Source organism: Triturus cristatus, chromosome 1_2, assembly GCF_964204655.1.
Source record: "Triturus cristatus chromosome 1_2, aTriCri1.1, whole genome shotgun sequence".
Lineage (NCBI taxonomy): Eukaryota > Metazoa > Chordata > Amphibia > Caudata > Salamandridae > Triturus > Triturus cristatus.
In genome coordinates this window covers 539,325,860-539,352,842 of record NC_140580.1, presented here as the reverse complement: position 1 = coordinate 539,352,842, position 26,983 = coordinate 539,325,860, and the positions used below count along the sequence as shown (strand labels likewise).

Below are 26,983 nucleotides of genomic sequence, written 5' to 3'. Positions count from 1 at the left end.
AGCAGAGTACTTGTGAGACCCTTTGTTTTTCATTTTAGTCCCTAGGAAACCCACAGGGGTAGAAGTGTACTACGTAAATGATCAAATCATACCTTTAAGCAGCGCAATCTCCAGAGTTCTACTTAGTGTACTGGTAATATAAACAGATCTGGACTCGGAGGGACTGGCATCAGTCAACAGGGCGAATCCCAAAGACCTACATTTCAAGGGCATTTCTGTGTCCCCTTCAGGCTAGGTGTGAGAATTATACAGGGTCCCTCAAATTCATTAAAGCAAGGGGCAGTGCAGGTTCAGACGCTCCCGACCCTACACACATTAAGGAAGGACCTCAAGAACTGGCTCTTCAACTGATTCGGAGCTGCTCCCTCCCCCCCCCACCAGCACCTTGAGACCCTCACGGGTGAGTAGCGCACTTTATAAACCCCCTGATTGATTGATTGTCCATAAGTGAAACGGGCGATTCTTCACCCCTCCAGTGATGTAGACCTTTACAGACGCTTCTCAGATTAGGCCCTTCGATATAAAGCCTTGTAACTCCAAGGCACACTTGAGTGGTCTTCTACACAGGGATCACTCCGCTAGACCTTACCTGAACTGTCGCACACCTCTCTCCTAATTCCAGTCTTCCATGGACAGTAGAGCAGCAGCACTTCTCCAGGTCATTGGTGTGGTCCTAGCATCGAGTGAATAGTAACACAAGTCCTTGTGACACAAGTTAAGTGACTGGTGTTGCAGAACTTGTAAATTTACATGAATACACTATATTGCCAGTAAAGGGAATGTGTTTCTAGCAAACTCTGGCCAATGGACGGAAGGCAGCACCAGTCATAGTTTGCTACGTCCAAAAATCCATAACTCCAGCCAACCCCTATAAGTTGCATCTTCTCATGAATTTGCCATTCTGGTCTGGAGAAGGTATTACTAACTTGTGGGAATGTTCATTGGTAGGACATTGTACACTCTTTGAGCAGGATCGCTACAGTTTCCAAATCGTGCACAGCGTATCAGTGTATCATCCTGGCATTCAACTTCATCCCTGAGTGGCTGCTGGCAAAACACTGCCATAGCTTCTGCTAGGTTGAAACTACTGATGGACCCTGAGGATCAGCTGGAAGGCGCTCTTGTCCACAGAGGCCCTTATCATCTCCCTTATATTCACTTTGTAAGCTTGGGAATCAAAGCGCTTAGCAACACTGCATTTTTAGAAGTTCCACTGCAGCTGCTACACTATGATCCATGTGTTTCTGAGAGCTCCACGTCCAGAAAATGCATAAATCTATCTTTACAGAAAATGTTCTGTTTTCCCTAGTCGGCAAACTGCAGTACAAATAAAAGAAAACAAATAAGCTGCCACTCTACCTGTCTCTTTAACTGATCCAGCGGTGAAATGATCAAGCGGCTATGCTATTGTTTTATTGCAATGGCGAGCCTCCATATGCCAATTTCCATCAGCCGAAGGCTGCTGAGTGTGATGCATAATTTGCAATCAGTTTCTGAGGGAACTGAGTTCCATGGCCCTCTCTGCATAAATTGCTCGAGTTCTGAAGCTCTGTTGGCTAGAGCTAAAAAATGTCATATTGAACATTCAACGGGAAGGATAAGTATGTGAGGGTGATAAAGGTTGATTTCTCTTTTATGGCCAAACAGGGCATTGTTATCTATTGTTAGGGACTTTGTGGACGCGAGGTATAGATAGATATTAAAACAAAGTTACAAACTCAAACATGAATATCTACTCGGAAAGGTGGAGGCAGGATGCAACTGGGAATTGAGGAAAGAATGCTCTCTTGCGTCATGAAGCTACATCAAAAGTGATATGCGAAGAGGTGAAATAGTCTATAGAAATCAAAGTTATATATCACGTAGCGCTGTACGAAGCGGGCTGCAATTTAAGGTGCAAAAGAAGGTATTGCCATGAATAAGTCCTGAATTGTAACTTGCTTTGCCCCTTTTCTCCCCTCTCTCTGTTTACTCCTGTGCTGCTTGTAAAGGAACACCTGATGGTGATAGTGGTGAGTGGTTAGGGTTTGTAAGGCAGATGGTGAACGGTATGTGCTACAAATAGACTAAAAGCATGCAGTGCTGTGTTTGTGTCATCCTAAATTCTGAACTATAAATATTGTTATTCTCCTGACTTTGCCATCACCACTGTCGTCAGGTCAAGTATGAAGCTGCCAAGCAGCCATGTCACATGCATGTTGTTCATTCCATTGTGTTGTGTCATAGAAAGCTCATTGGCCAGTCTCGCCACTATTCATATAACTTGGTGGGCTTACAAGTCTTGTTCTGAACTCCAGCCTGGTACTCGTATCCTGGATACATGTTACCCCTGGTTACATTTTTTTTCTCCACTGGAAACCAAGTAATCCAGGAAGCTGGTGGTTTTGGTATTTGGCGTTAGGGATTCATTGCTTGTGGTTCAATATCCTACATGTTTGTCTGCTTGTTCCTGGGTTAGGAGGATGATGACATTTCCCAGGGTGCTGTGGAATATGAGCTCCTGCAGGACAACGGGTTCATGATGAGTAAGAATGAGGCGATCAGGAACAAGGTTTCGAAACTCACAGAAAAGTTACGGAAACGCTACCCAGCGAATACCATTGGTGAGTTCTTTCTTTTTTGCATGGTTTACACTTGAATTAGCAAGTTCAAAGATGGTGTTTAGTGTTCTATTTATATGTTGAATTAACTAAATAAAACTGTGGAAAATAATACTTCATCAAGTTTGAATCCTATGGCTAATGGCCAACAGCCACTTCTCTGCATGGAGGTTGCAAGTGTTTACAGTAATTGTTTTGTCTTGTGTCCTGCTGATAGTTTCACTTTCACAAATAGCCAAACCTTTAATCTTTATGGCAGACACTTTTCTGTGAAAGAGAGTACTGCATCTTCCTCGCTGCACTCTAAGCTCACTGTAAATTGATGGTGTTTTATACGTGCAATGGCAATACCTCCACCTTCAAGATGATATTCGGATCTCTACTCATTTGCTTTTCTTTTTTAACTTTGAGCTACTATTTGTATCCACACTGCTGGTTTACAATTGACTTCTTTTATTAGTACAATACCATAACCAAGTTCTTGCTGAACTTTCTAACTCATTGTGCAAATTTGTATAGGCCTCATTCACAACACCTTTTGCATAAGTAAGTTCACCTTATGCATGAACATAGTTGAATCACTGCTTGAATATTCAGTTGCATAAAGAACTGATGATGGACGGAATTCTGAACAATGCAAACATTCACCCCCAGTCAACAATTCCGTCCATCAATAGTTCTTTTTGCACTTTTCACAGCGAGTGGGGCAAGTATGCCCAGACGGGGGCCCCGTGCTCACCATGCACTGGAGTCACGCTAGCCTGGCTGATGAGGGGTGATACCCCGAAACTGGTTCCAGGATGCTTGTTTAAAGTCCAGGGAGGACCTGGCCTAGCAGTTCTGGCTGGACTGTTCCCATGGGGAGCAGGGTCAAGACTTATTTGCATAACGGCTGGTTCCAAACTGGAATGGCATGGTGAGCAAAGAAACAATGGATTTAGGCCCAAATCTCTGTACTGGGGGGTGAATGTATGACGTTGTTCAGCATTCCTTCCGTCAGTTGTTCTTTTTGAATATTCAGTCGCTGCATTTACTGAATCAGGATCGTCAGATCATTTCCATGCATTCTGCGAGAGTTGTGCCCATTTTTCTGCCACTGAGAGAGTGACCAAGGCGTAGAAAAGTGGGGTTTCATCTGGAAGTCATCAATGCAAATGTGGAGAATACCCACAAACCCTTCATTTGATAGGTGCTCACAAATGTTTATAATTTCCTTTCTACACTTTCGCTCCTCTAATTTAACACCCAGATACATTTAGGTGCAAGTGGTGTAGTAAGTGTGGGAAATGGCCTTAACACATCAATTTTAAAAATGGCAAGTTAATTTATAAAAGTATAACGTTAGTCCAAGTTATATACCTTGATGTGGACATGTGAATGTGCAGGTAGGCATGAAGACGTTCCTGGAACCCAATATTCATGTTATTCAACATTCCAATACATGCTTCAGTTAGACACGTACATTTTCGCTGCAACACTTTCATTTCAGTGGCTTAACTGTTTCATTTCTTTAATAAATAAAATAAACCATATGTTCTTCATTTGCTTCTCCCTCATATTTTTATACTCTTTTATCCTCAGAGGTAATGTGGTTAGCTATGAAGCTGCTAATACCGTGCATTTCTGAAGATAGAAATACACACAACATGCTGCTAACCACACACTGGAAAACAGGCTCTACATACTTTCCCCAGAGGCATCCCCACTGGTTCAGGGGTTTGGCAGAAGTATATTTTGTCTTTTGTAGTTTGCACAGTATCACCCCCTGGACCTTGCCTGATAAAACAGATGTAGAGCTGATGTATGGTACGGGTCGATTTTCTTTTCAGTCATTTTTGCCGTGTAACTTAAGTGCATGCTCCCTTCTAGTGGGTCACTTGACATAAAGGCTATTGCTTTCATTGTGGCTGACAACCGATTCAAAATGCAAATTACTATCTTTGTAGATATTCTAATTGCAGCAATGGCGGGCCCTTCTTGCTGCACCTCACACCAGTTCCAAACAAAGTAATTGTCGTGCAATCAACCCCAAACACCAGCCGTTGAGCAGCGTAACTGTGTTCCAGATCAACAAATCATAAAAGATAAACAGGGGTGCACGAGTCAGAAAGTCCAAAAAGTCAGAAGGTTATAAACAAAATATCTTCTTTATTTCAATTGTCAAAGAGTTCCATCTGATAAAAAGGTCCAGCCAAGGCGTTTCATTCCCTTAAGGGGAACTTCATCAGGGCTGTAATGTGACAAGACAACATATAAATTACATATATATTACATACAAATCATAAGGCACAGGACTTGCAACACAAACACATATTTAAAACACATATTTAAAAACGTATTTTTGAAAAAAACAATCAACATAAGACGTAATCCCAAGATGGCCAACAAACATTACATCAATATGTGTCATACCACTTTGCAGATAGGTCACGCACCTACACCTAAAGGATATCCATCATTTGTACAAATAGGCAGGTAGAACAAATATTTAAGAAAACAAACTTCACATTGATATACTTCCATTATATGCATATTCACAAACTTTTATGAAACAAATCACCACGTATAGGTATACCCAACTGATTGATCAGCCAGTCTTCAACCAACCATTACATGGCCACTCAGTGGCCGGTCCCTACAAAAATTCCTCTGTATATAGTCACAGGCAGATTGGTACAAAATATAAAGAGAGGGGTCCATTTGCCCTCTCTTTCTATTTTGTACCAATCTGCCTGTGACTATATACAGAGGAATTTTTGTAGGGACCGGCCACTGAGTGGCCATGTAATGGTTGGTTGAAGACTGGCTGATCAATCAGTTGGGTATACCTATAGGTGGTGATTTGTTTCATAAAAGTTTGTGAATATGCATATAATGGAAGTATATCAATGTGAAGTTTGTTTTCTTAAATATTTCTTCTACCTGCCTATTTGTACAATTTATGGATATCCTTTAGGTGTAGGTGCGTGACCTATCTGCAAAATGGTATGACACATATTGATGTAATGTTTGTTGACCATCTTGTGATTACGTCTTATGTTGATTGTTTTTTTCAAAAATACGTTTTTAAATATGTGTTTGTGTTGTAAGTCCTGTGCCTTATGATTTGTATGTAATTTATATGTTGTCTTGTCACGTTACAGCCCTGATGAACTTCCCCTTGAGGGAATGAAACACGTTGGCTGGACCTTTTTTTCAGATGGAACTCTTTGACAATTGAAATAAAGAAGATATTTTGTTTATAACCTTCTGACTTTTTGGACTTTCTGACTCGTGCACCCCTGTTTATCTTTTACTATCTTTGTAGGTTGATTTCCAATGTGTGATGGCAGTAGACAGTATATCACTAAGATACATCTGTACGTACTTTTCATCAGATTAAAATAATTATTTGTTATGAAAATTAATGCTAGAATAGCTTTATCCCCCAAAGGTATACAATAATTGATGCCTTAAGTTTGAAAATTGAAAGCCAGCCTTGGTTTCGCTGAGCTCAAGAGGTGACACACTTCCAACCCTGAAAGTAAACTATTCTGTTGTGGGCATCTTAGGATAATCAACATCCATACTAGAAGACCCAACAAATGTCCTTTGTGTTCACTTGTTCATAATGCAGAATTTTCAAGTAACTCTTCAAATGTATTGATCACCTTTATTGTTCTAGTATTATTCAAATTGGTTACCCTTTCTCCATAACTCTGTGGATCGGTTTCTTCCCAGCCTAGAAGGTGTAGATTAAACCTGGATAGTGCATACTTCCACAGCCATCCTGACTTTTCCTCCAGTGCATTTTCTGTGCCTCCTCCTCCTCACTCGCCGACTCATTCTGTCATCCACCATTTCAAATCGAGACCATTGTCTAGAACTCTATCTGTAGAGCAAAGCCTCTAATTTTCTACATGATGCAAGGACGTTCAGCAAAGTAAAAATGCATATAGCTGTTATTGACCTTACCTTTCACTGCCTTGTGAACAGTGCTTTCCCGCAAGGCATCGAGCACCTTCTCTCAAGGCTGCAAGGTTTTGAAGAAAACCAACCTAGACCCAACTTACCAGGCCACCCTCTGTCCTATTTCCAATAGTAAACAAAAAAAAAGAATACAACATCTGTGATATCATTTCAAGCAGGCTTCCAGCCAGGTAGAAGTACTGAATTAGTGGTGCCTTCAGTTCTGTGCATGACCTCACTATGGGTTTGGACGGCAGAGATATAATAGCACTGATTCAAATCTGGCAACAGCCTTTAACACAATCGACCAGTGACTCCTCTTCTGCGGTCTTTAGGAGACGCCAGGAACAGTACAGTTGCCCTGGATTTCTTTACTCCATTACTCCTTGGGTGTTATTTTTCACCCTTTTCTTTCTCCGTCAGTCATATCGGACTCAAGCTCTTTAAACACTAATCTGACTCTTAGCTGATTCTCAGCCACTTCACCTGGCCTGGGAGGATTACCTTAATATTAAAAATAATAATCTCTGGCCTACTTCCTTTTGACACTGCTCCCGTACATCCTTCATCTTTTGTCATTTGGAATCATTGCATTTTAGTTCATTCTGAACAGTCGATCATTCCTAGTTTAGATCTGCTTCGAGATACTGTCTATTTTTCAGCTAAGCCAAGTTGTGTTCTTTCTTCCTCTTCTGCGCTATATTAACCATATCACAGCTTTTAACACCTTCGTATCTTCAAACCTGGACTTTGTTTAGGCCCATGTCCACGCTCTTGCCATTGAGACCCTCGACCATTTACAGCGGATCCTAAATGCTGCCACATGCACTTTAGACTATTTGCTCCTTCTTTGTAAGTGTCTTTTGTTTTATTAATGTACATTGTGAACGGGGCCTTTAACAAAGCTGGTGTATCTTTCTACAGATCTACATTTCTCAAAATCATGTATTAGTGTCTCTTGAGATCTTGAAGAACCTTGTTGCTCAAAGTACTGATCTTCTGTCACACTCGTTCTGGAAGTATGGTCTTTGTGTCAAGCTCTGGCATGCTTTGAGGCCATAACTAAAGCATCTGAAGTGTCGGAAAAGCTTAAAACGTGTCTCTTTCTACTTTAAGTGCTCTGTTCCTTTTCTGTGCCACCCCTTATTTTGACAGCACCATGAAACTCTCACAGTTAAAATATGTGCTTTACCAGCACTATTTAAGATGAAGAAGTGTTCTATTTCTCATTTAATAGTAAAGTAAATCAATCAAATCAAGCTTTTTTCGATTAAAAAGATAATCACAAAAGCACATTCAGAATTCAATACAGTCCAAGACAGAAGACACATAAAACTAGTAGATAAAAGAGGACGAACCTCAAAAAGAATGAATTTTACAAAGCAAATTCTTACATAAAAATAGTCTTCCTACATTTAAAAACAGACTTTAAAAATGATGTAACTGCTAAAGTTATGAGCTCTTCCCCAGGGATTGCATAACCAGAAAAGCTGGGCAACATTGTTTCAGACCTAATGTTCTGAGCAACGGAAGTATCCACAGTTTCCTCTGGTGTATATAAAATTTACAAAAGAATAATACGTGCATGGTAGATTGTGCGGACACGCCATCACATGGGCAGTTGGACAATTGCCTAGACCAATCATTAATTGTTGGCAATCTGAATAGTCTATGAGCAATAGACATCCTAAAACGTGTTAATAAACATCTATCAAAATCAGGGGTTTACATATGTTAAATACGGCTGTATCTTAAAAGTGGTAAGAATGTTTTGATGTGCCAGGACTGAAATTTTATGGATCTCTGTATTTAGTCTCATATTTTTGAGATGGTGCAAACAACTAAGTTTCAGAGATTTCCTGTTTAATTTAGTCAGGCTACTAGGGTTATCAAAATATTCTGGATGGCCTAATTTACGCGAAAAATCTTTAATATTCGTAAGCCATCCTATATGAAGGGCCCCATCTAGCGCACAGCAGTCTCTGATCACTTGGCGGTTTAGGCTGGTCTGTTCTGAGGTCCAAATGTGATGCCAGAGGTGAAATGGCTGAATGCCAATAACATCTTCTATGTGCGATAGGCCCAGCTCCATGTGACAAAAGTAGAAACGCTTGCCGGAAGAGCAAGCAGATGTCTAAGAAATCTATTTTCAATCTTTTGTATGGAGGTCACATCTACATATCCCCAGATACCCGCTCCGTAGGTCGCTATTGATACACATTTAGCTTTATAAATGTGGAGCAGTTCAGTGGGGGGATGTCTACCTAATTTTCTGCCAAAATTGTTCAGAGCTGTCAGGGCCTTATAAAACAACATTCTTCGTAAGTTTACAGCCTTTGACCACGAAGCAGTACGGTCAAAAAGAACCCCCAGATAAGAAAAAGTATTGGTACAGGTTAAGCTATTCTCCTCAAGAAAGAAAAGACGGCACCTATTACTCCCCTGGCCACATTTTAGTATAAAAGTTTTAGATGAATTAACTGTGAGTCCTAAGTTGGACATGAAATTTACAAAGCTATTTAAAACCGTCTGGAGACTATTTGGGGTGCGGGCCATGAGCACCGCATCGTCAGCATAAATTAGCACAGGGAGAGGACAGTTCCCTGCCCCTGGCAGGTCCTGGCATTCCTTTCGCAAAGTCTGATCTAAGTTGTTAATATACAGGGTAAAAAGGAGGGGTGCCAGGACGCAGGCCTGCCTTACTCCTCTGCCTACAGTAAAACAATCAGTACACTCTCCCCTGTCCCAAAACACCCCATAGCTCTCGCCTTGATATAAAATTCACGCATTAAAGAAATTAGAGGTAGTTCTACTCCCAGCTTCTCTAAAATCGGCCATCATTTGTTGTGAATGACTCAATCAAACGCGGCGGATAAATCCACATAGGCTAGATAAAGAGGGCCCCTTTTAGCCTTAGTGTATTTATTGATAATTAATTCTAAGTTTAGGCACTGATCTATCGTTCCCAGGCCCTTACGGAAGCCGTATTGGATATTGCTAATGATAGAGTGTTCATCTGCCCAGGCCTGTATTCTAGATAAAATTACTCTTCCAATTATTTTAACCGTAGAGTCTAAGAGCGATATGGGGCGATAGCAAGCAGGATTATGCCTGTTCCCCTTTTTAAAAATTGGGACCAAAATCGATTCGCTCCAAGTAGTAATAAGACTAGTTGATATGCATGCATTAATAACGTGAGTTAAAATAGGTCCCCAGAAGGCTATATTGTATTTAAATACCATCTGGCACTGGAGCTTTATTACTCTTACTCGATCTAATCGCCTCCTCAATCTCTTTAAGATCCAGTTGAAGTTGCGAATGATAATTAACAATCTGGGGTTCTATCCTATCCCCCTCCAATTCGCTAAAACTTGGTTTAATAGTCAGTCGCAGGAAAGGAATTGATTCTTCAGTTATAGTGGAAGCCGAAAAATCATGAACTTGATTTTACTCTACAGGAGACAAAATAAAAAGAGCTAGACATTCTGATGACATAACACTCTCATGCTATAAGGGTAAAAGTCTTGACACTGTGAGGGCACATTTGCCATCTGGCCATTTCTATTGACTTTGCAGAGAACAATGAATGTGATCTGGTTCTGAAGAGAAGGGATGGCACCACCCAAGTGTCGCTGAGAAACTAGGTAAAATGGAAGATGTAAAGCACCCATTTTACTTGCATAACTTTGTGTTTGACACCTAGTGTCATTCTGATACATTGCCTATAGCATAAAATTGCAACCCGGACATATACCAAGATTGCTGAGGACATGCAATCTATGATCCATAGACCTACACACTCAATAGCCTCATTGTAATTTGTATAGCAGCATCTTACTATGTAAGCTTCATAGACCTGTCTTAAACAGTATGTGTTGCAAGCCTTTGTTTTTGTGATATTCATTTTAACAGTCCCACTGTGTAAGATTCCTTGTAAAACATCTAACTCTTGGCATTGGGTTGAACATTTTGCAAAGCAGATACTTCCCTTTGGAGTAAGCCGTGCCAGCTCACCCTCACTACCTGTCAAATGCACAAATGGAGGAACTTCCTTATCCAGTCTGAGTGTGATAGAACTGGCAGTCTTGGGACACCAATGGTATAGGCGGTACTCAACACAGATATTACCCTGGAGCAACTTGCTTCCAACATGTACTGACTGTCCCAGGATGTACTATAACACATTCTTTGAACATTTGTTTTTCCATGAACTGCACAATAGCAAAACACATATTACATGGATACTTCATATTGCTAATATTGCCCACTGCCATGGGCCATATCGGTTGTTAAAGGCCCTGAACCGGAGCTATTGGCCCCCGCCACAGGCGAGCACCTATAGAGAGGGACAGGGCCTTTAATATCCAGTGTAGCCAGAGGTAGAAGAGCTGTAAGGCTATTAGAACATTCCTCCCACTGAAAGCAGAATGTTCTAAATTAAAAAGGGAGAAATAGACAAGTATTGAAACGTTGGAGGTTTATACCAGCCATTATAAACTCTGAGCCACTTTATTATCTTTAATGGAGCTTCCAACATTTCAATGTTCTAATGTGAATGTATTACTACTTCTGCATTGGTGCATTTTACAATACATTCTTCGCAAAAACCTTGTCCAGACGTTTCTCAAATGCAGTTAGTTTTGGGGGATTATACATTCACATGCCACTAGTTGCAATAGCTGCAACCCTCTCTGTAGCTTACAGCAACTTTAAACCATATTGCTGAATCTGTTTGCTAATTCACCATATCTGTTTATTCAGAGTCTTACTTCTTTCTTTCATTTTATTGTTCTCTAAATGAACTCCCATTTAATACCTTTTTTATATGAAGAGAAATAAAGTATCCTTTAATATGTTTGCGTACTGTAATCCTTAAATAGAAAATCTTTAAATACATAAAATTATCCCTTGGCCTATTGTTACTGCACTCAAATAAATGTTGACAGACAGCACCACGTTATCAAACTCTCCAAAACAGTGAGGAATGTGCACCTTTCTTACAATAGGTTCATGTAGAGAATCTTATTATTACTGTTTGTGATCGTGGGCTCCAACCGGGTCAGCGTTGATTCAGTCTTCCAGACCCTGTCTACCAGTCTCCTACGGTCAGTTCACAGGAGCCCCTGATGAAGTGCCACAACATCAATTTACATTTCCAGAGCTGTTTTGGTGGCTTGTATAGCTGCTAGAATCGCCTCTGCATGGACTTCTAGTCGCATGACAGGACGGGGGTGGCGGGGGTCTGTGACTGGCCCATCTTCAGGGTTTTAAGCCCCACCATTTACACGTGTTTGGGGATCCCAGCTGCTGCTCCATTCAGTTTATATGCATGGACTTCCTGTGGCTGCACTGTGATTGAGTTTGCATCCACTCAGTTACGATTGGCACCCCCTTGGCATCTGTGGAGCAGCCACCTTTCTCAGGGGCTCAACACCGCTGCCCGACCCAGTCTGCACACACCTCCGCCTTAAGCTCTGGCCATAGGGGTCCAGCTACTCATTACCCTCATGGCCCGACCTGAGCAGGATACCAGGCTCGGCCTGAGCCGACGTCTGTGACCACCCCCACAGGCACAAGCACCCCCTGCTCACCATCTGTGTTGTATGCTGCATGGTCGTGGTTTGTCTCGCTGTATGCTCACTTCCTTTCTTGTGAGCTCTGCCTCTAGACACACCACCACAACATGTTTACATTAATTATTGCTATGGTTTAAATGTGTATGTATTCCACACCCATGGCAGCAGTAGCCGGTGAGCTGGTTTTTAGTTGCAGTGTTAGTTAGACTCTGCATTCCCCGCTGGCCAGTTGCTGCTCATTGTGGGTGTAGCTCTTAACTACAATAAATCCTTTTTGTTCCACTTCAAGTCTCCGTATCTTACTACAGTCTGATATACAATTGGTAACCTCTCTCCAGTACCGGTGATCCAGCGTCCCAGACCCTTTCCCTGGGTTGAAGGCTGGTCCAAGGGCCCTGCCAACGGGTCCTCACAGTGGGCTTAGGATGCCACCTTCTCCTGGGGCGCTTTACAGCTGGCTGTGGGCACTGGGCTCTGGTAGGCCACACCGGCCGCCACTTGTCCACGGGTCCATGTGAATCCCTTCCAATTGCTCTTTGGGCCCGCGGCACCTTGTAGTGCCCCAAATCGCTGCTGGCCTCTGTCTAGCGTCCCCTCTGTCACCACTGAGTGGATGGTGCCACTCTGTGTGAGCGGTTAATGTGCGGCAGTCGCCATTATCTTGCAGCTCTCCGCTGACCGCTACCTCCATTCCCGTGCTCTGCATTGCTCCTCATTGCTCCAGATTACCAGCGCCCCCCTCAGCAGAATGGATGAGGCCCTCTCAGCTTGCGCCAGTCCTCCGCTGCCAATTCAGGGATGGAAAAAAGCACCTGCACCGGAATAACGGTCTCACACATCCCACTCCATTCGTGACAGGCCATGCCCCCCTTAGTATTGATGTGCTGCTTAAAAGTGTTTGAATTGTATTAGGCCATTTGCCATCAGATATCCATAGTCATCACTTTAACCATTCTTTAAGCCCAGCCACTAGTCAACCTGGCTAGCATTTAATATCCACCTTCCTGCGACTAGCTATCCCTGCACGTAAGCAGTTGAGTAGATTAGGCATGATAGTACTCTTCCACCTTCTTTGCACTATTGACTGCTCGATAAAGCAAATCCTCTTTCTAGTAGTGCTCAATTTTTGTGTCCTCGGTATCACTTGTGTGAATGCAGATAGGGTAACTCTTGCTTTCTGACTGGGGAGATGGTCTGCTTTTGCCTAATTTCTACGAGTACAGTGAAAAAGTGTATATATTTAGTGTGGAGACGTCAGTGGGCCAATAATGATGTGCCTTACTGAAGATGAACAGAAGTTGTGGCTGCTCTGGCATACATTGCCTTCCCATTTGATTCAAGGATTGGGAAAGCCCAAGCATCTCGGCAGGTAAACCAATTTGCTTTGCCAGTACTTTTTTATGCAAGATAACCGCCGTGTATGTGCGCGCATCCCTGCCAGGCTTCTTAGAATGGATTTTAAAAACATTATGAATGCGTTCTAAGATGCTCACCATGGATGTGCATTGTGCACACCATATTTGAAGGCATTGGTAATATTTGAATAAACCCATGCAAAGATGGTCCCGATGGATGCGTGCACTTTTGAGGTGGACGTTGTTGAATTGGTTTGTTCAAATACAAACCCATTTCTTTCTGTCTGTCACCCGTGCACATTCGAGGACAGCCATCTTGAAATGGGTAAAATTTAATTTTAAGATGGACTTCCACTAATTGTTCAGTAGGCACAAAACAATTAAAAAAGTTAAAAAGAAGTGAGAGAGCAGCAGGGAATGTGTGCAACAAGAGCGGAGGGGTGGTGAACCAATGGACAGTTGAGGGGCGTATTTATATTTTAAAAAAGCCGATGGGGACAGTGGGGAAGCAATAGGTCAGCTGGTGGGGAAAGAACGGGAAGCAACACGGAGAGCGAGGAGGTGGGGACACAGTCGAGGAAAAAAGCAGCACATAGGCGGGACAAGAGTGCATAGAGGAACAGAAAATGTAGTTCCCTACATGCAAGCATTGCCAGCAGTCTAAGAGTACAGGTCTTGCAATCCAACGGGAATGCTTCTATGCGACACAAACAGAAGAATAGTCGCAAAAGCCATTTAATCAATAGAAGACAACTGAGAACACGCCATCAATTCACGACCGACCAGCTGACCAAAAGCCAACGCTAGGTGTCTTGGAAACAAAAGGTCATCACAGTCGGTAGAGGAGAAGTTAAAAGAAAGCCCTTTAAGCCTCCTCCAGATGAGGACCTCCTTTTTACCCTTTACCCAAGAAAATCTTTCTAGGAAATGAAGGTTCATAAAGAGCTCTGGGGATTCAGGGATAACTGCGGCGTTCTCTTGACACTCAACAGAAAAATACCGTTTTAAGGGATCTGCTTTAGGCATAAAGAGGTACGGAGAGTTTATTTTAAGCATTTATGGAGAGCTACCCTTGTGCAACATGTTTGCGTGTTTTAGCAGTTCTTTCTTGGAATTCAGAGTGCAGTACAGACTCCAACAAAATGCTACGAGCGAGAAGGTCTGCAGACACAGAAACGCAATCCTCAGACTCGCAGATAAGGGCAGACCTCTTCCTATCTTTCGTTCCGTCAGAAAATTAATGACTGTGGCTGAAAGGAGCCCAGCTCTGCGTGCACTATCTGCAGTGTCAAAGGAGTCTGGCAATGCAGAACAGATAGTGTTTTTTTCCTTGTGTTTCTCTGGGGAATCTTGATTCCGATAACTAATAGATTCATTTTAAGCCCCGTTATCTATAAAAAAAACACCTTAAAAGCGAGTATGAGAAAAACAGATCTTATGAGAAATGTGGAAAAAGGCTGCGGTTCAGGGAAGATGGCGGAGGAAAAGCATTCTGGAAGGACATACCCTTTGACTTTCTAGTCACAGCATACAGACGTGCATGATGTATTTCCTTTTCGAGGTGGTAGCAAATACATTTTCAAAAGAGAAAAATGTATATTCAATAATTAATCTTTGTCTCTTTGTACCAGATTTACGAGTCTACAATAAGAAGCAGCACGTCTGAGGAGGGGTATTAGAGTGGCCAATAAATCACCCTGTTTAGGCCTGTGTACTACAACTCTCTGTCCTATAATGATATCTCCTTAAGCGTTACATGTAGTGTCACTGAAATATCCTTCCAGGAGATCGGTCACTTTTCAGCTTTTGGGTTAGGCCTTCCCTAATACTGTGTGAAAATTCAACACGTGACCTATGAATACTCCGCGTTCATTGGCGTCGATTCAACAAAATGCCAGGGGGAGCGAAAGTGACACCATCCAAACGTTGATGACATCACTGGAAGTAACCACATTACTTTTTGACCCTGGTGATATTAGAGAAGGTGTTGCCACGTAACCATTGATCTAATGACATTACGGTAGCAACACTGATGAAATAAAAAAAACATATATATATATATATATCCAAAAGCACTCTTCTTCCTCGTATTTTCCACAGCCGGAACAAAAACAGCTCGGACCACAGGATTCTCGTTAAATACCGGTTTGTTTATTCAGGATGTTTTCACAGACAAACGGCAGCCATAACGCGTTTCACCCCTCCCTGGGGACTTGATCATATGACGCGGTTCTACCAATGGCATTTCTGTTTAAAGGTTACACTTTTTTTCGTTTTTATCATTGATTGTAATTGGGCAAATGTGTACCACGCGGTTACTGTGCAAAAAGTGCTAAGTGCTTACTTACTAAAATATATTGTATTAAAATACACTTTAACATCCATAAACTTCTATCGTAGTATCTCCTTTGAACCGGGATAATCCCCACGGAAAAATAGGTATCCATTGGACCTTAATCCACCTGCTAACACACTGTGCAAATTACACTGTTTAAATACATTTTGTTGGAGACCAGATAGGGCTTTGCTCTTTCCATAACAAGATAGTTGATCAAACCGTTACTTTCCAATTGATGTATGTTGTTAGATCACAACTACTTCAATAATATATAAATATATATAAATATATACACACACATAAACATCAGTATGTATCAAATGAACATATATTTATAAAATCACCATAAATATATAAATAAATACTTGAATAAATAATGTCATGTTGTGCAAAAATACATTTAACCCTTTCGCTGCGGCGGGAATTCCGCCGCAGCGCTGGGGGGTGCGGGGGGGCAGCGCGGTGGCGCTGTGCTCATGACGGAGCTGCTCCGTCATGAGCCACGGTTGAGCTGTGCTCATGACGGGACGGTTCCGTCATGACTCCGCCCAGTTGCGTTGTCCCCCCGCACAGGCGGGGAAACCGCGCCGCGTGGGCGGAGCGGCCGCCAACGGTCGTGGCATGACGGAACCGCTCCGTCATGAGCACACGGCAACCGTGGCTCATGACGGAGCGGTTCCGTCATGAGCGGGGAAGGGGTTAAAGTATAAATACACACATCACACCACAGAGTCCAAGGCCACGCCACTTTTTTAAGAATATTGGGATGAATCCCCTTTGGCTCGGTTTCCAATTCATTCTTGGATGTCTAACCTTTTCATTTGGACCCCTGGAGTTGCCCGATTGCCTGATCTATCTTGTTTATTCACTATCAATTGATTTTTTGCCCTAATATGTATATAATGCGGCCAAATCTATGTTGTAGTTAATCTTGACCAAAATTGGTCGACCTCACTATAAGTGGATGTATTTGTGCAAAAAAGTGCCTGTGCAAAAAAAGGGGGAAAAAGTGCAAGTTGTGCCAAGTTAAAAGAAATGGTAGCTTTAAAAGACTGTAGGGGGAATCTTTCTATTATATACAATACAAATACTTTAGGCGGATTTTATTCTTTTTCATGTTTTTGTGCGATCTTAACTGATATCATACATGATTTGACTTTCAAAGATTTTGTTACTGGTAGAAGAACTTAACTGACCAAATTTGAATCGAGGCAATCACCATGGATCTCATAGGCTTGCATGTAATTCCTCCGAACTGTTCAGCCCATTAGGATGCTCACCGTCTAAATTTAAGATGTAATTCATCTCTAATAATCTGAGGGAATTTTCCCTATCACCTCCTCTTTTGTTTTTCGGAAATGAATCAATGAGGAAATATCTAAGATCTTTAGGATTGCCTTCATGTTTTTCCTGAAAATGGCGTGCCACCGGATATGACTGATCATGGTTTTTAATGGCTCGTATGTGTTGGAGCACCCGTTTGTGCCCCGGTAAGATGGTACTTCCAATGTATCTTAATTTGCACGGGCACTCCAACACATTCACCACATGATCTGTCTTGCAGTTTAAAGCCTTAGTAATTTCATTATTTGGCCCACCAAAAGGAGTAGAGTAGTTGGTAGTGGACACCCCATGTTGGCAGGCTTTACAGACCTTACATTTGTGAAATCCTTGTCTTTGCGCCAACCAAGATCCCTTCGCTGGCGTGCCACATGGGTCATTGTCCACTAGCATATCTTTCATAGATACACCCCTCCTGTATGTTATGGATGGTTGTTTGGGGACTGTTTTACCTATTATAGGGTCCTGTTTTATGAGCTACCAATTCTTGTTGATAATTTTTCTCACTGCTACCTCCTGCCGATTATAATCCAGAATAAACCTAAAATCACTTGAGGTTTCATCGGGGGTAGTTTGTTCTGTTTTTTTTGTCCATTAACGTTTTCCTATCAACCAGATTGCACTTGGTTAGAGCCTTTCCTAGACATTTGTTACTGTAACCTCGGGCTTTGAACCTACTAAGACATTCCTGTTGTGCTGACTCTAAGGATATTGCTGCATATTCGTTTTATGCGCAGTAGCTCACCGTAAGGAATGCTCTGTATTAGGTGGTTGGGATGTGCACTACTGGCATGTAAGATTGCGTTTCCTGCCGTAGGTTTTCTATGTAATTTAGTCACCACATTCCCTTGATCTATGTACACCTCCCAACACTGTGGTTCGAGCTCACCCCGACTTTTAGGGGCTGGGGTGACCCAATGATGAAGCATGACACCATTAGGGTGTGTGAGGGTAACTAAAGAAAAAACAGTTTTTCCCCCTACATTCATGGTTGCTTTAGAGACAACCTTACACTCAGTCTTCATTCCCTTTGGGCATAGCTAGTTCACTAGCACCGCCGACCACACCGTGGTCCATTGGAGTATATTTTTGTCGTGAATACTTTCTTTGCAGGGAGGACATACTCCGGTAATAACCACCTCTCGTACCCTCCAGGGACCTGGATCCCCTTCAGTACCCTTTGTGTTTACTTGGTGAATATATATTCATAAAGATTTTACAAGTGTAATCATTTTTAGCTTTATAAATGGAGATCTAGATGGGTTGAATGTGCATCTTTGAAAAAGATACCAACGCAAGAGAGCTGTAGTTATAGGTAAGTAGATTTTTTCATGAGCTCTGGATGTTTCATAGTTTTACATTCTTGAATTATGAATATCATAATGTAGAAATGAGATTTACATTAACAGATTACACACCACCATCACTGTCGCCTCCGATTTTGACTGAATAGTGAGAAGGTAGTCATTGGGTAGAGGTCCATGTTGCTGCTTTCCAAATGTCCCTTGGGGCAGTTTAGCGATAAATGCAGCTGCGGCAGCCACCCCTCTGGTGGAGTGAGCCTCGATTCAATGTCATAGAGGCCGTCCACCTGGCAGAAAGCAGTGCAAGCTGATGTCCATTGAGCAACGTCAATATGAGCTAGAGTTACTGAAGTTACTAAAATTAATGAAAAGCTCACTGACAAACTCCTTAGTCCAGTCAAAGCAGAATTTCAGGCATTATATAATATCTAAAGAATGTAGGGCCCTCTCTGCTTGAGAGGTGGTCTGGAGAAAGACAGTTTTTTGCAGTATTAAAGTCCAGATAATCCAAGGTGAGTTGCATAAACTTTGTATGAGTCCTGTGGGTGAAAGCCAAGGTTTTACATTTATAATTGGCTGCTGAATGATTGCAAATAGTAACTGCTTCTTTCCTTTGACAACAGTTATCTTTGTTAATGTCTGCTTGTGGAGTCTACACAACATAAATTTCAACATTTGAAAAAATATTCTTCTTTTCCCTACTTCAGATTGTCGGCTTATGGAGCTTTCTCTCAATATTAATTCAGTGGGGGATTCAGAGCCATGCAGGTCAGGCCTGATTGGGTGTTAGTCAGTAGGGAATGAACCTGTCCTAGCACACAGGCGTTCTGTAGCGTACATTGACCCCAGAGAATCAACTCTTTTCTGTGGGGGGCGTGGTTCTGAAGGAAACCCAGACTGTAAGGCAGGTGCAGCCTAGACGAAGAAGTCACCCAAAAATGTCCTTATGGCCTGAAAAATGACAAACACTGGAGGTCTTTGAAGGGCCAAGAACTTCAAAAGCTGGAAGCTGAAGTAATATGTGCAGGCTAGTAGTCTCCAGGGGCAGATACCAAGAAAGCATAGTGGCATAGGGACCGGAAAAGGACGTTTATCTGGGCAAGGCAAGAAGTGCAACACAGGAGCCAGGAAAGGAGGTCAGAATAAAGAGCCTGGCAAAGCACCACATTAGGACACAGTACTGCTAAAGTCCAGCTGTTAATCATCTGGTTGAGTGGCAGTCTTCCTTTTATGTAATTGTATCCAGATATATTATATGTGTGTTCAGTGCTTCAGTTACGAATGCGAACAGACCGTCACTGGCCCCGTGCTAATTCATACTACAGATGTGGAGAGAAACACTACCCTCCAAAGAATGAAGACTGGGTTCCAAGAAAATTATTCACCATTAACCAGCAGGCGCCCCTCTGTCTGTGGACTACTTCACAAAGCCAGGTGGCCTTGCAGTTCCAGCTGCAGCATTCCTTCCTTGTGGTCACTGCTAAGCATTCAGTGTCCCTCCAGACTCTGCGACCATCCAACCACAACCACCACACCCCTCTGAAGACCCCACAGCCTGCCAGTCCTGTACGAAGGCTATGCAGTGATCCTCCATGCCTTACAGGGCTATGATGAGAGCACACAGCGATAGCACTTTCACCAATTATCATTGTTCTGCCTAATGTACCTCTGTGCTAATACAATGCAGAGTTTCTCCTAGAAAGTGAGAAAGTGCACACACAAAAGAAGCTACCCTGAATAAATCTCTGATTCTATACACAAAAACAAGCCCACTACACCTGATTGGGTGAGGTGCATGGCATCTTAAAAAATGTGAAGGACTGTCCTCACTCACCAGCAGATGTCATGCTTCATCATTGGCAGTCCTCGCTCTCTAGAAACTGCATTTGGTAGAGTGCGGGCCTACACCTTGAGACAGGGAGGCACTGTACAAAACTTAGTGGGGGCCCGTGATAAAATGAGAGGTTAACAATCAATGTAAACACCAAATACAATTTATTTGTTAGGTGTTTACTTGATATTAAAAATCAAGCGTGAGGAAATGGGGAGCTAGTACCCCATCGCCACCAATGTCGTCAACATGTTTCTGCCATGTTGGCCCGGAGGGTCCATGTCATTCATCAGGACTAGATAACTTGGGCTCCTATGTAATCTCTTCTGGTTTAGATATTACCACCATGTAGAATGACCTTTGTCAATTTCTACCTAAAGCTGGGATTTCCTTGAAACCTGTAAAATAAAGGTTATCAAAGTGTCAAAGAGGGCTTGCTCAAGCGTGTATACAGAATCAGAAATAATCTCATCATGCATATTAACAAAATTACGCATGTGAAACACGTGTCACTGCAAACGTGGCGCACATACATATTACAAATATACAAGTACTGTGAGACCAGCTCACAATCTTACCCCAAGTCAGGGGCTGAAATGCCCCATGAGAAGGGGGGGTTGAGGGATCCCTGTAGTCACACTCTGGAAACAGAGTAGGAAGGAATAAATATTGATATTTGGGAAGGAAATAAATGCACAAATGCTTTGTTCACTCACATGAAACAGGGTTCAGACAATGTGAAGAAGTCTGTCACATTTTTTGAGATGCCCTGCACTTCACCCAATCAAGTTTAGTGTGCTTGTGTTTGTGTATAAAATCAGAGATTTATTCAGGGTGCCTATTGAGCTTGGAGGCTAGCTCACCCTGAACACCCCACAGCTTCTAGTTCCCTCCCTTAGCAAGCTCAAGGTTTATGTGTGTGGAGATGTTTCTCCTAGAAAGCGCATGCATACAGTGAACCTTTTCAGGTGAGCACAAGCCGGACACTAGGGCCAACAGAAATATGGGCCATGTTCAAAATCCATAATCCTCCCTAACCAATTTTTGGAGCATCTTCTTGGGCTCTCTGCATAAAGCATAGGTGGAAGCTGGCACCAGCTGATCAAAAGAATGTGTATTGCAGAGTAGCAATGTCTACATATAGACTCTGGTCTCTTAAGTTTAAAAACTGACCCAACGCAGAACAGTGGTGAGGATCAGATTGTGTGAGAGATGGGTTTTCATTGGAGAGGTTTTCCCTATATCCAGGTCAGGGGTGCCCCTTCTTATAGTCAGATCTGTAGATTGAGCTGTAGTGTACAGGGGCATCTGTTGAGGTGTGGGGGGGGGGGTGGCATACAGGGTCGGATTGGGACAGAAAATAGGCCATGCCACCAAAATAAAAGTGGCCCCCATTAGTGAATTGGGTAGCTAAAAAAGGTGGACCATGTTTGCAAACTGTTTTTTAAGGTATGGAAGACTACGTGCTTTGTATTTGCTGCAAGCAATGTTTGTGGTGATAGCAGGGAAATGAACAGCAAACACCGGCCCAGTAGACCATAAAACAAGTCTACCACAACGATGACAAAGGCCCACTCACTGACCTGTCAGACCAGCCCTGTGGACTCTGCCTGGTTGCTCTATAGGCCAGTCCGACCCTGGGGTCATATATAAAACATCTGCCAATACTAGCCAGAGCTTTGTAGAACTCTTCATATGTTTTATCATTGGCTGCCTATTTTCTGGGGAGGAGTCTCGCTGCTGATTTGATGAGCAAATACCAGGTCAGAGTCATTGTCTGGTGATTCGAATATTGTGTAGGGAGGATTGGTCTGGAAGTTTATCTGCATCGTTAGAGATAGGGAAAAGATAGTGGTGGTCCATTTAGGAACCGAGGCAAAATTTGTTAGATTTGGAGCACCCTTTGTTTTCATGATGTCAAAGCACGGTACCCTAATGCTGGGTGTCAGTGGATGCAGTGGCGTGCATACATGTATAATAGATGCCCTGAGAATAATATTGTTGCTAAAGAAATTGTTTCTTTTTTGTGGAAAATTATACATAACACACTCATTAGAACAGTTAGCATCCTCCTCAAAAGGTACTTGGGCAATGAAGAGTTTGGTTGCAATCATGATGAAGGGGCTGCTAAACTGCCTTTTGAGCAATTGAATACCTTTCAATCGGTAATACACATATTGTGAATGTATAGCCATCTCTAGTTTGTGGGCAGTGAGAGCTGCTTGGATCTCTGACTTGTAAGGCTGTCGTCAAGGTCTTTACATTGAGTGGCAGCCTCTGGTTCATCGTGGGCTTGTCCTGGAACTAAAGCATCAGTCTGGAAAACATGAGCTGCTTTCTCAAATTCTTAAATGTTTTTCCTGGAGGATAGTATTAGGCATTGGTTTCAAACTGACTTCCCAGAAGTGAAAACTGTAACTTTGCACCAGTTGGCTATCCCAGGTGCTCAGCTAATGTCTAACGTTTGCCAGTCCTCAAATGCAGTATCCTGTGTCCATCAACATGATCATGCACAGATCCAGGCTTGACTTCGAGTCATCAGCATTATGTGAACATTAACCTGGTTGAGTCCTGACTAGTGATCTTCATGGCATTAGCGACTCAGTAATAACTCTATTGGGCAAAGCACCTGTTTCTTTCCAGCGCATCCTCAGAAATTGTATGCGATTGTGCCATGAAGTAGAGACTTTGTTACACCGTAGCAGCAGGAGCTGAGTTTAAGTGACAATTAGAAGTCCTCTGTAGCAGTAATTTTCCTTGCATGCTTTAAAATATTATCTCAATTCTGTTTGACACTTCCTTAACCAGTAGGGCAGCCAAACCATTGGGGAATTCCGAATGCTCCCTCCTTGGGTCCCTCCTGTTCTTTCCATATGTCACCTGTCTTCATGACATTATCTTCCCCACATGGTTCACCTACCATCGCCCAAGTCTTTTATTTCCTTCACTCATCTGGAGGTCAAAGTAACAATGAACCAGACATTTATCCTTTCATGGCCAATAGATGCCTTGTTGGGAATTTATCTACGGGTTATCTTTAGGCCAATCAGTCTCAGATATCTCTATGGCAACTAGCAAAATAATGAAATGTGTATTTTAATACATCCCAGTTGGTCTACCCCTGGCACAAATAGCTACAATAGATATTTATACTTAACAAAAAGCCATAAAAATAAAGCCAAACAAAAATAGCTGTGTGTTCCAACCTATCTTATCCTCCTTCTCTGATGCCAACTATGCAGAAGCATGACTTTAACCCCTTCAGTGCCCATGACGAGATAGTCTCGTCATGGAGCGCGGTTGCGCTGTGCCCATGACGAGACTATCTCGTCATGAACCCCGCCCGCTAATGAAACGCCCGGCACAGGGCGTGGAAAGGGCGGGGCACTCAAGGGGTTAAAGCTTCTGAGATTTTCGTCTTTTTCCAAATCCTTACAGTGAAGTTGTTCTGAATTATAGATTCTCTTGTCTGCCAATGGTGGTAATCAAACATTGTGGATTTGTGACTCTGAGGTACCCATCTAGTGATTTCTGTGCTCCTAAGATGCTTCTATGTTTAATTATTCTTTTGTGAACTCAAATGCTTTTTTAGAGCTCAACACTGGGAAAGGCAAAGCGTAAAAGTGGATGAATTTGACAATGCAGCCTGGTCTGAACTTTTGCACAATAGAGTCCTGAGGAAATCAAGGCATCTTCAAACAGCATCCAAAGCCCAGACTTCGCAAGCTTGTTGTGTAAACTAATAAATTGTGACCAAAAGTATGTTATTTGATCATGCCGTTGCATTGAGTGTTACTGTACAGCTGTTCGGTAGTCTGTGATTGCCTTCTGAAGCTACATTTTCCAACTTTCAGCAAACCTGGCTGTCCAACTAGTATCCATGCTCTGGGTAAGTAAAGTAAAGTGGTGGAGACAATGTAACAGATGTTGGTGAATCTGTAGCATGTCCAGACCTTTTTCTTGGTGTTACAGAGTATGGTCTACTCAATGCTTCATTGGTATGTGAAACCCTAATCCTTGCACTGACATTCCGTGAGCAGTGTGAGTGTGACATGTTTGGTACTAGGACTCTGTGTGTGGTGAGAGTCAGAGTACTGGGACCAGTGAGATCCATTTTGGATATCCCCTGGTTTAACATGACACAAGATGAAGGGTGGATATAGCTTCTCCAGGCAGTGGAGTTGTATTGACTGCTTTACTAGGGGTTGAGCGTGGAGACTCAGATATTGAAGTAAAGGAGGATGGACAAAGGGCTCTACTTAAAAATTAACTGACGACTTTGTTAGCAATGGGCTGTTGATTTATTTCTTCCTCTGCACTGCCATTTGATAGGTGGTAGGAATGAAGAATGCAACTGCAGTTTCCATTAATCAAGGTGACGACTTGTCTAAGCAGGACCTGTACTTTTGTCTGTCCCTTATTAGGGCTTCAGGAAAGCTGATCACAGCCTGGGTCAGACATCTCGCATTCCATTGTGCCCTTATTTTGGATATTCCTGCTTAGAGCCAGCATCATTTCTTCCTTCTGAATGAGCCATCACCTTGCACAAAGGCTCTCTGAAGTGCAGCCAGAAACCAATTTGAAAGTGAGCCATACCAAATCTGTTCTGAAACCTTAGACAGTAGATCCACAGTCCGTTTCTGGAAAATGTGTATAAATGTCATGTCCACTTTGTTCCAGTTCCTAGTTCTTCATGAACAAGGAAGGGAATGCTCTGCAGATTACTCAAAGGACTGCAGTATGACCACAGCTGGTGTCCGCAGGTTAGCCAATCTCCCAGAGATGAGGTGACATCACCTGAAGTCTACACTTTCTGCTGGAGTATCGAGGGAGGGTGGCCTGCCTAGAAACCCGAATGCCTGCTGTTGGAGGTAAGGACTAAGCGTAGCCCTGAAGGAGTAGAGACAGTCCAGGAGGAGAAGCTCATCATGCTCTTGTGTGAGAGTGACCTCCAGGAAGTGAGCCAGGCGCAACCTTAAATAGAAGTTGTTCCCCAGTCTTCGCAAATGGTTCTGGTCATTTACTGCATCAAGCCTTCCACAAAAGCCAAGTATTGCATATATTTGGCAGTCCACCGTGACTGAAAGATTAGTGCTGCCACTGCTGTTGTTTGAGTAGTCCGTCATTGATAAGGTGAGTGCTCTGATTGGCCCAGAGGCCACAAATGCTGAATTTATTCATGCGCTTGTGATTGCCACGGAGTCTGCACCTGTTATACCAGCATTGTATCCCCACCAGCCGGAGGAGGCTGGAACTGCTGAAAAGGACGTGCTGTGTTCCCTAAAGCCTTCGAGTTCTAAACACGGTCATGTCCTGAATAGCCTAGAAGCCACCACTACAAGAATATGCGCGTGTCTTTCCCGCACTCGTCCGGATTGCAACTCCCAAAAGTACATACCTACAGGACTGGACCGCTGTGTGAGAATGAAAGACTCAATAGCAGACCAGGGGCTATAGCATGAAAACTTTTTGTGAACAACCACAAGAAGTGAAAAGTGTACTGGATTTTTGGGTGCATATGGGCTTTGATTGTTATTGAGTGAAGTGCAACTGTGCATAACTTAGATTAGATGCCAGGGATCACGGACTGTGGGGAACTCAATTAAGGTGTAGCGCCTCAAGATTGAAAAAATAATTTCAACCCTCAGTTCGCCTTCCTTCGATTGCGCTGTGTAGTATTATACGCTACTGTGTGCTTAAATTACTTTTCTTTATTCAAAAGGTAGGCACTGGGCTGGACAATACTTTATTGTGTCTGTTGGTTGAGTGTTGAGTTCTGATCTCTTTTCCCCCCACTGTACCTCCCTGAGGACTCTAACTGCTCACTCATGCTACCTTGACAGCTAAGTGTGGAAAGGGTGTGCTTGCCCCAGTTTGCTGAGCTATAGTAGGATGGGCCCTAGGGCATCAGTGACAAATGGTCCCAACCACCATGATTGGAGCCTATTAGCCCCTGTCTTCCCTGTGGGCCTCCAAATAGAGTTTGAAACTAGGCCTTCAGTCCATTACCCTGCAGTTATGCGTGTCCATCAATGGGGTCATGTCTTTAGGTCTCGGTAACTAGGCAGTGCGTGCTGCCTGTTAGTGAAGGATGTATTGTCAGCTTACAGCGGGCTTAGAATCCACTCATTGCTTACCATTGGTTGGCTGTATCGTCACTCTCATTGGCGTATTTCTTTTTCATAAGCTTGTATTGTTTTACGTGTGTCTGTCCCTCCACTGGAGCATGGCTGCATTACTTGTGTCCTTCCACTGCTCCCTTTTGAGGTACTACTACTTTTTAATTAAGCACTCCACAAGAGTGCATTTGTTTTCCATCCATCTCTCTTGTATTTTTCTCTTCCTTCCTCCACCATACTCCATGTTGTTCTCTCTCAACGGTGGGCTTCTCTCTCGACTCTTCTGTGATGTGCTTCTCTCCTTGCATAGCTTTTTCACCCGTGTGCTCCCCCCGCAGCTTCACATTGCTCTCTGTCTCTCCCGTTTGCTTCCCCCGCGCTTTGTTTCTCTATCTGTTGTTTGATTCCCCCCACTCATGCCGGCTGTGTTGTTTCCCTGGACCAGCTCTCTTCATGTTGTTTCTGCCCTCCATGTTGCCCCATCACCTTTTTTTCTTTAAACTGCTTTTTTCACTTTTTGTCTCTTTATTTCTTGATCCAAATTAGATCTGTTAATAAAATGGAGAGAAAA

The 26,983-nt window shown here is 42.8% G+C and overlaps 1 protein-coding gene across 5 annotated transcripts in view; it reads left to right on the top strand.

Annotated features, from left to right (window-relative positions):
* ZFYVE27 (zinc finger FYVE-type containing 27) overlaps positions 1-26,983 on the top strand; it is a 291,267-nt gene that overhangs the window by 178,314 nt on the left and 85,970 nt on the right. For 4 of the 5 annotated variants that reach the window (XM_085606351.1, XM_085606358.1, XM_085606360.1 and 1 more), the window contains exons 9-10: positions 1,992-2,012; positions 2,459-2,603. In XM_085606351.1, the coding sequence (XP_085462477.1) occupies positions 1,992-2,012; positions 2,459-2,603 (166 nt within the window). The remainder of the gene's footprint in view (positions 1-1,991; positions 2,013-2,458; positions 2,604-26,983) is intronic. The other variant, XM_085606361.1, reaches the window with a different exon arrangement.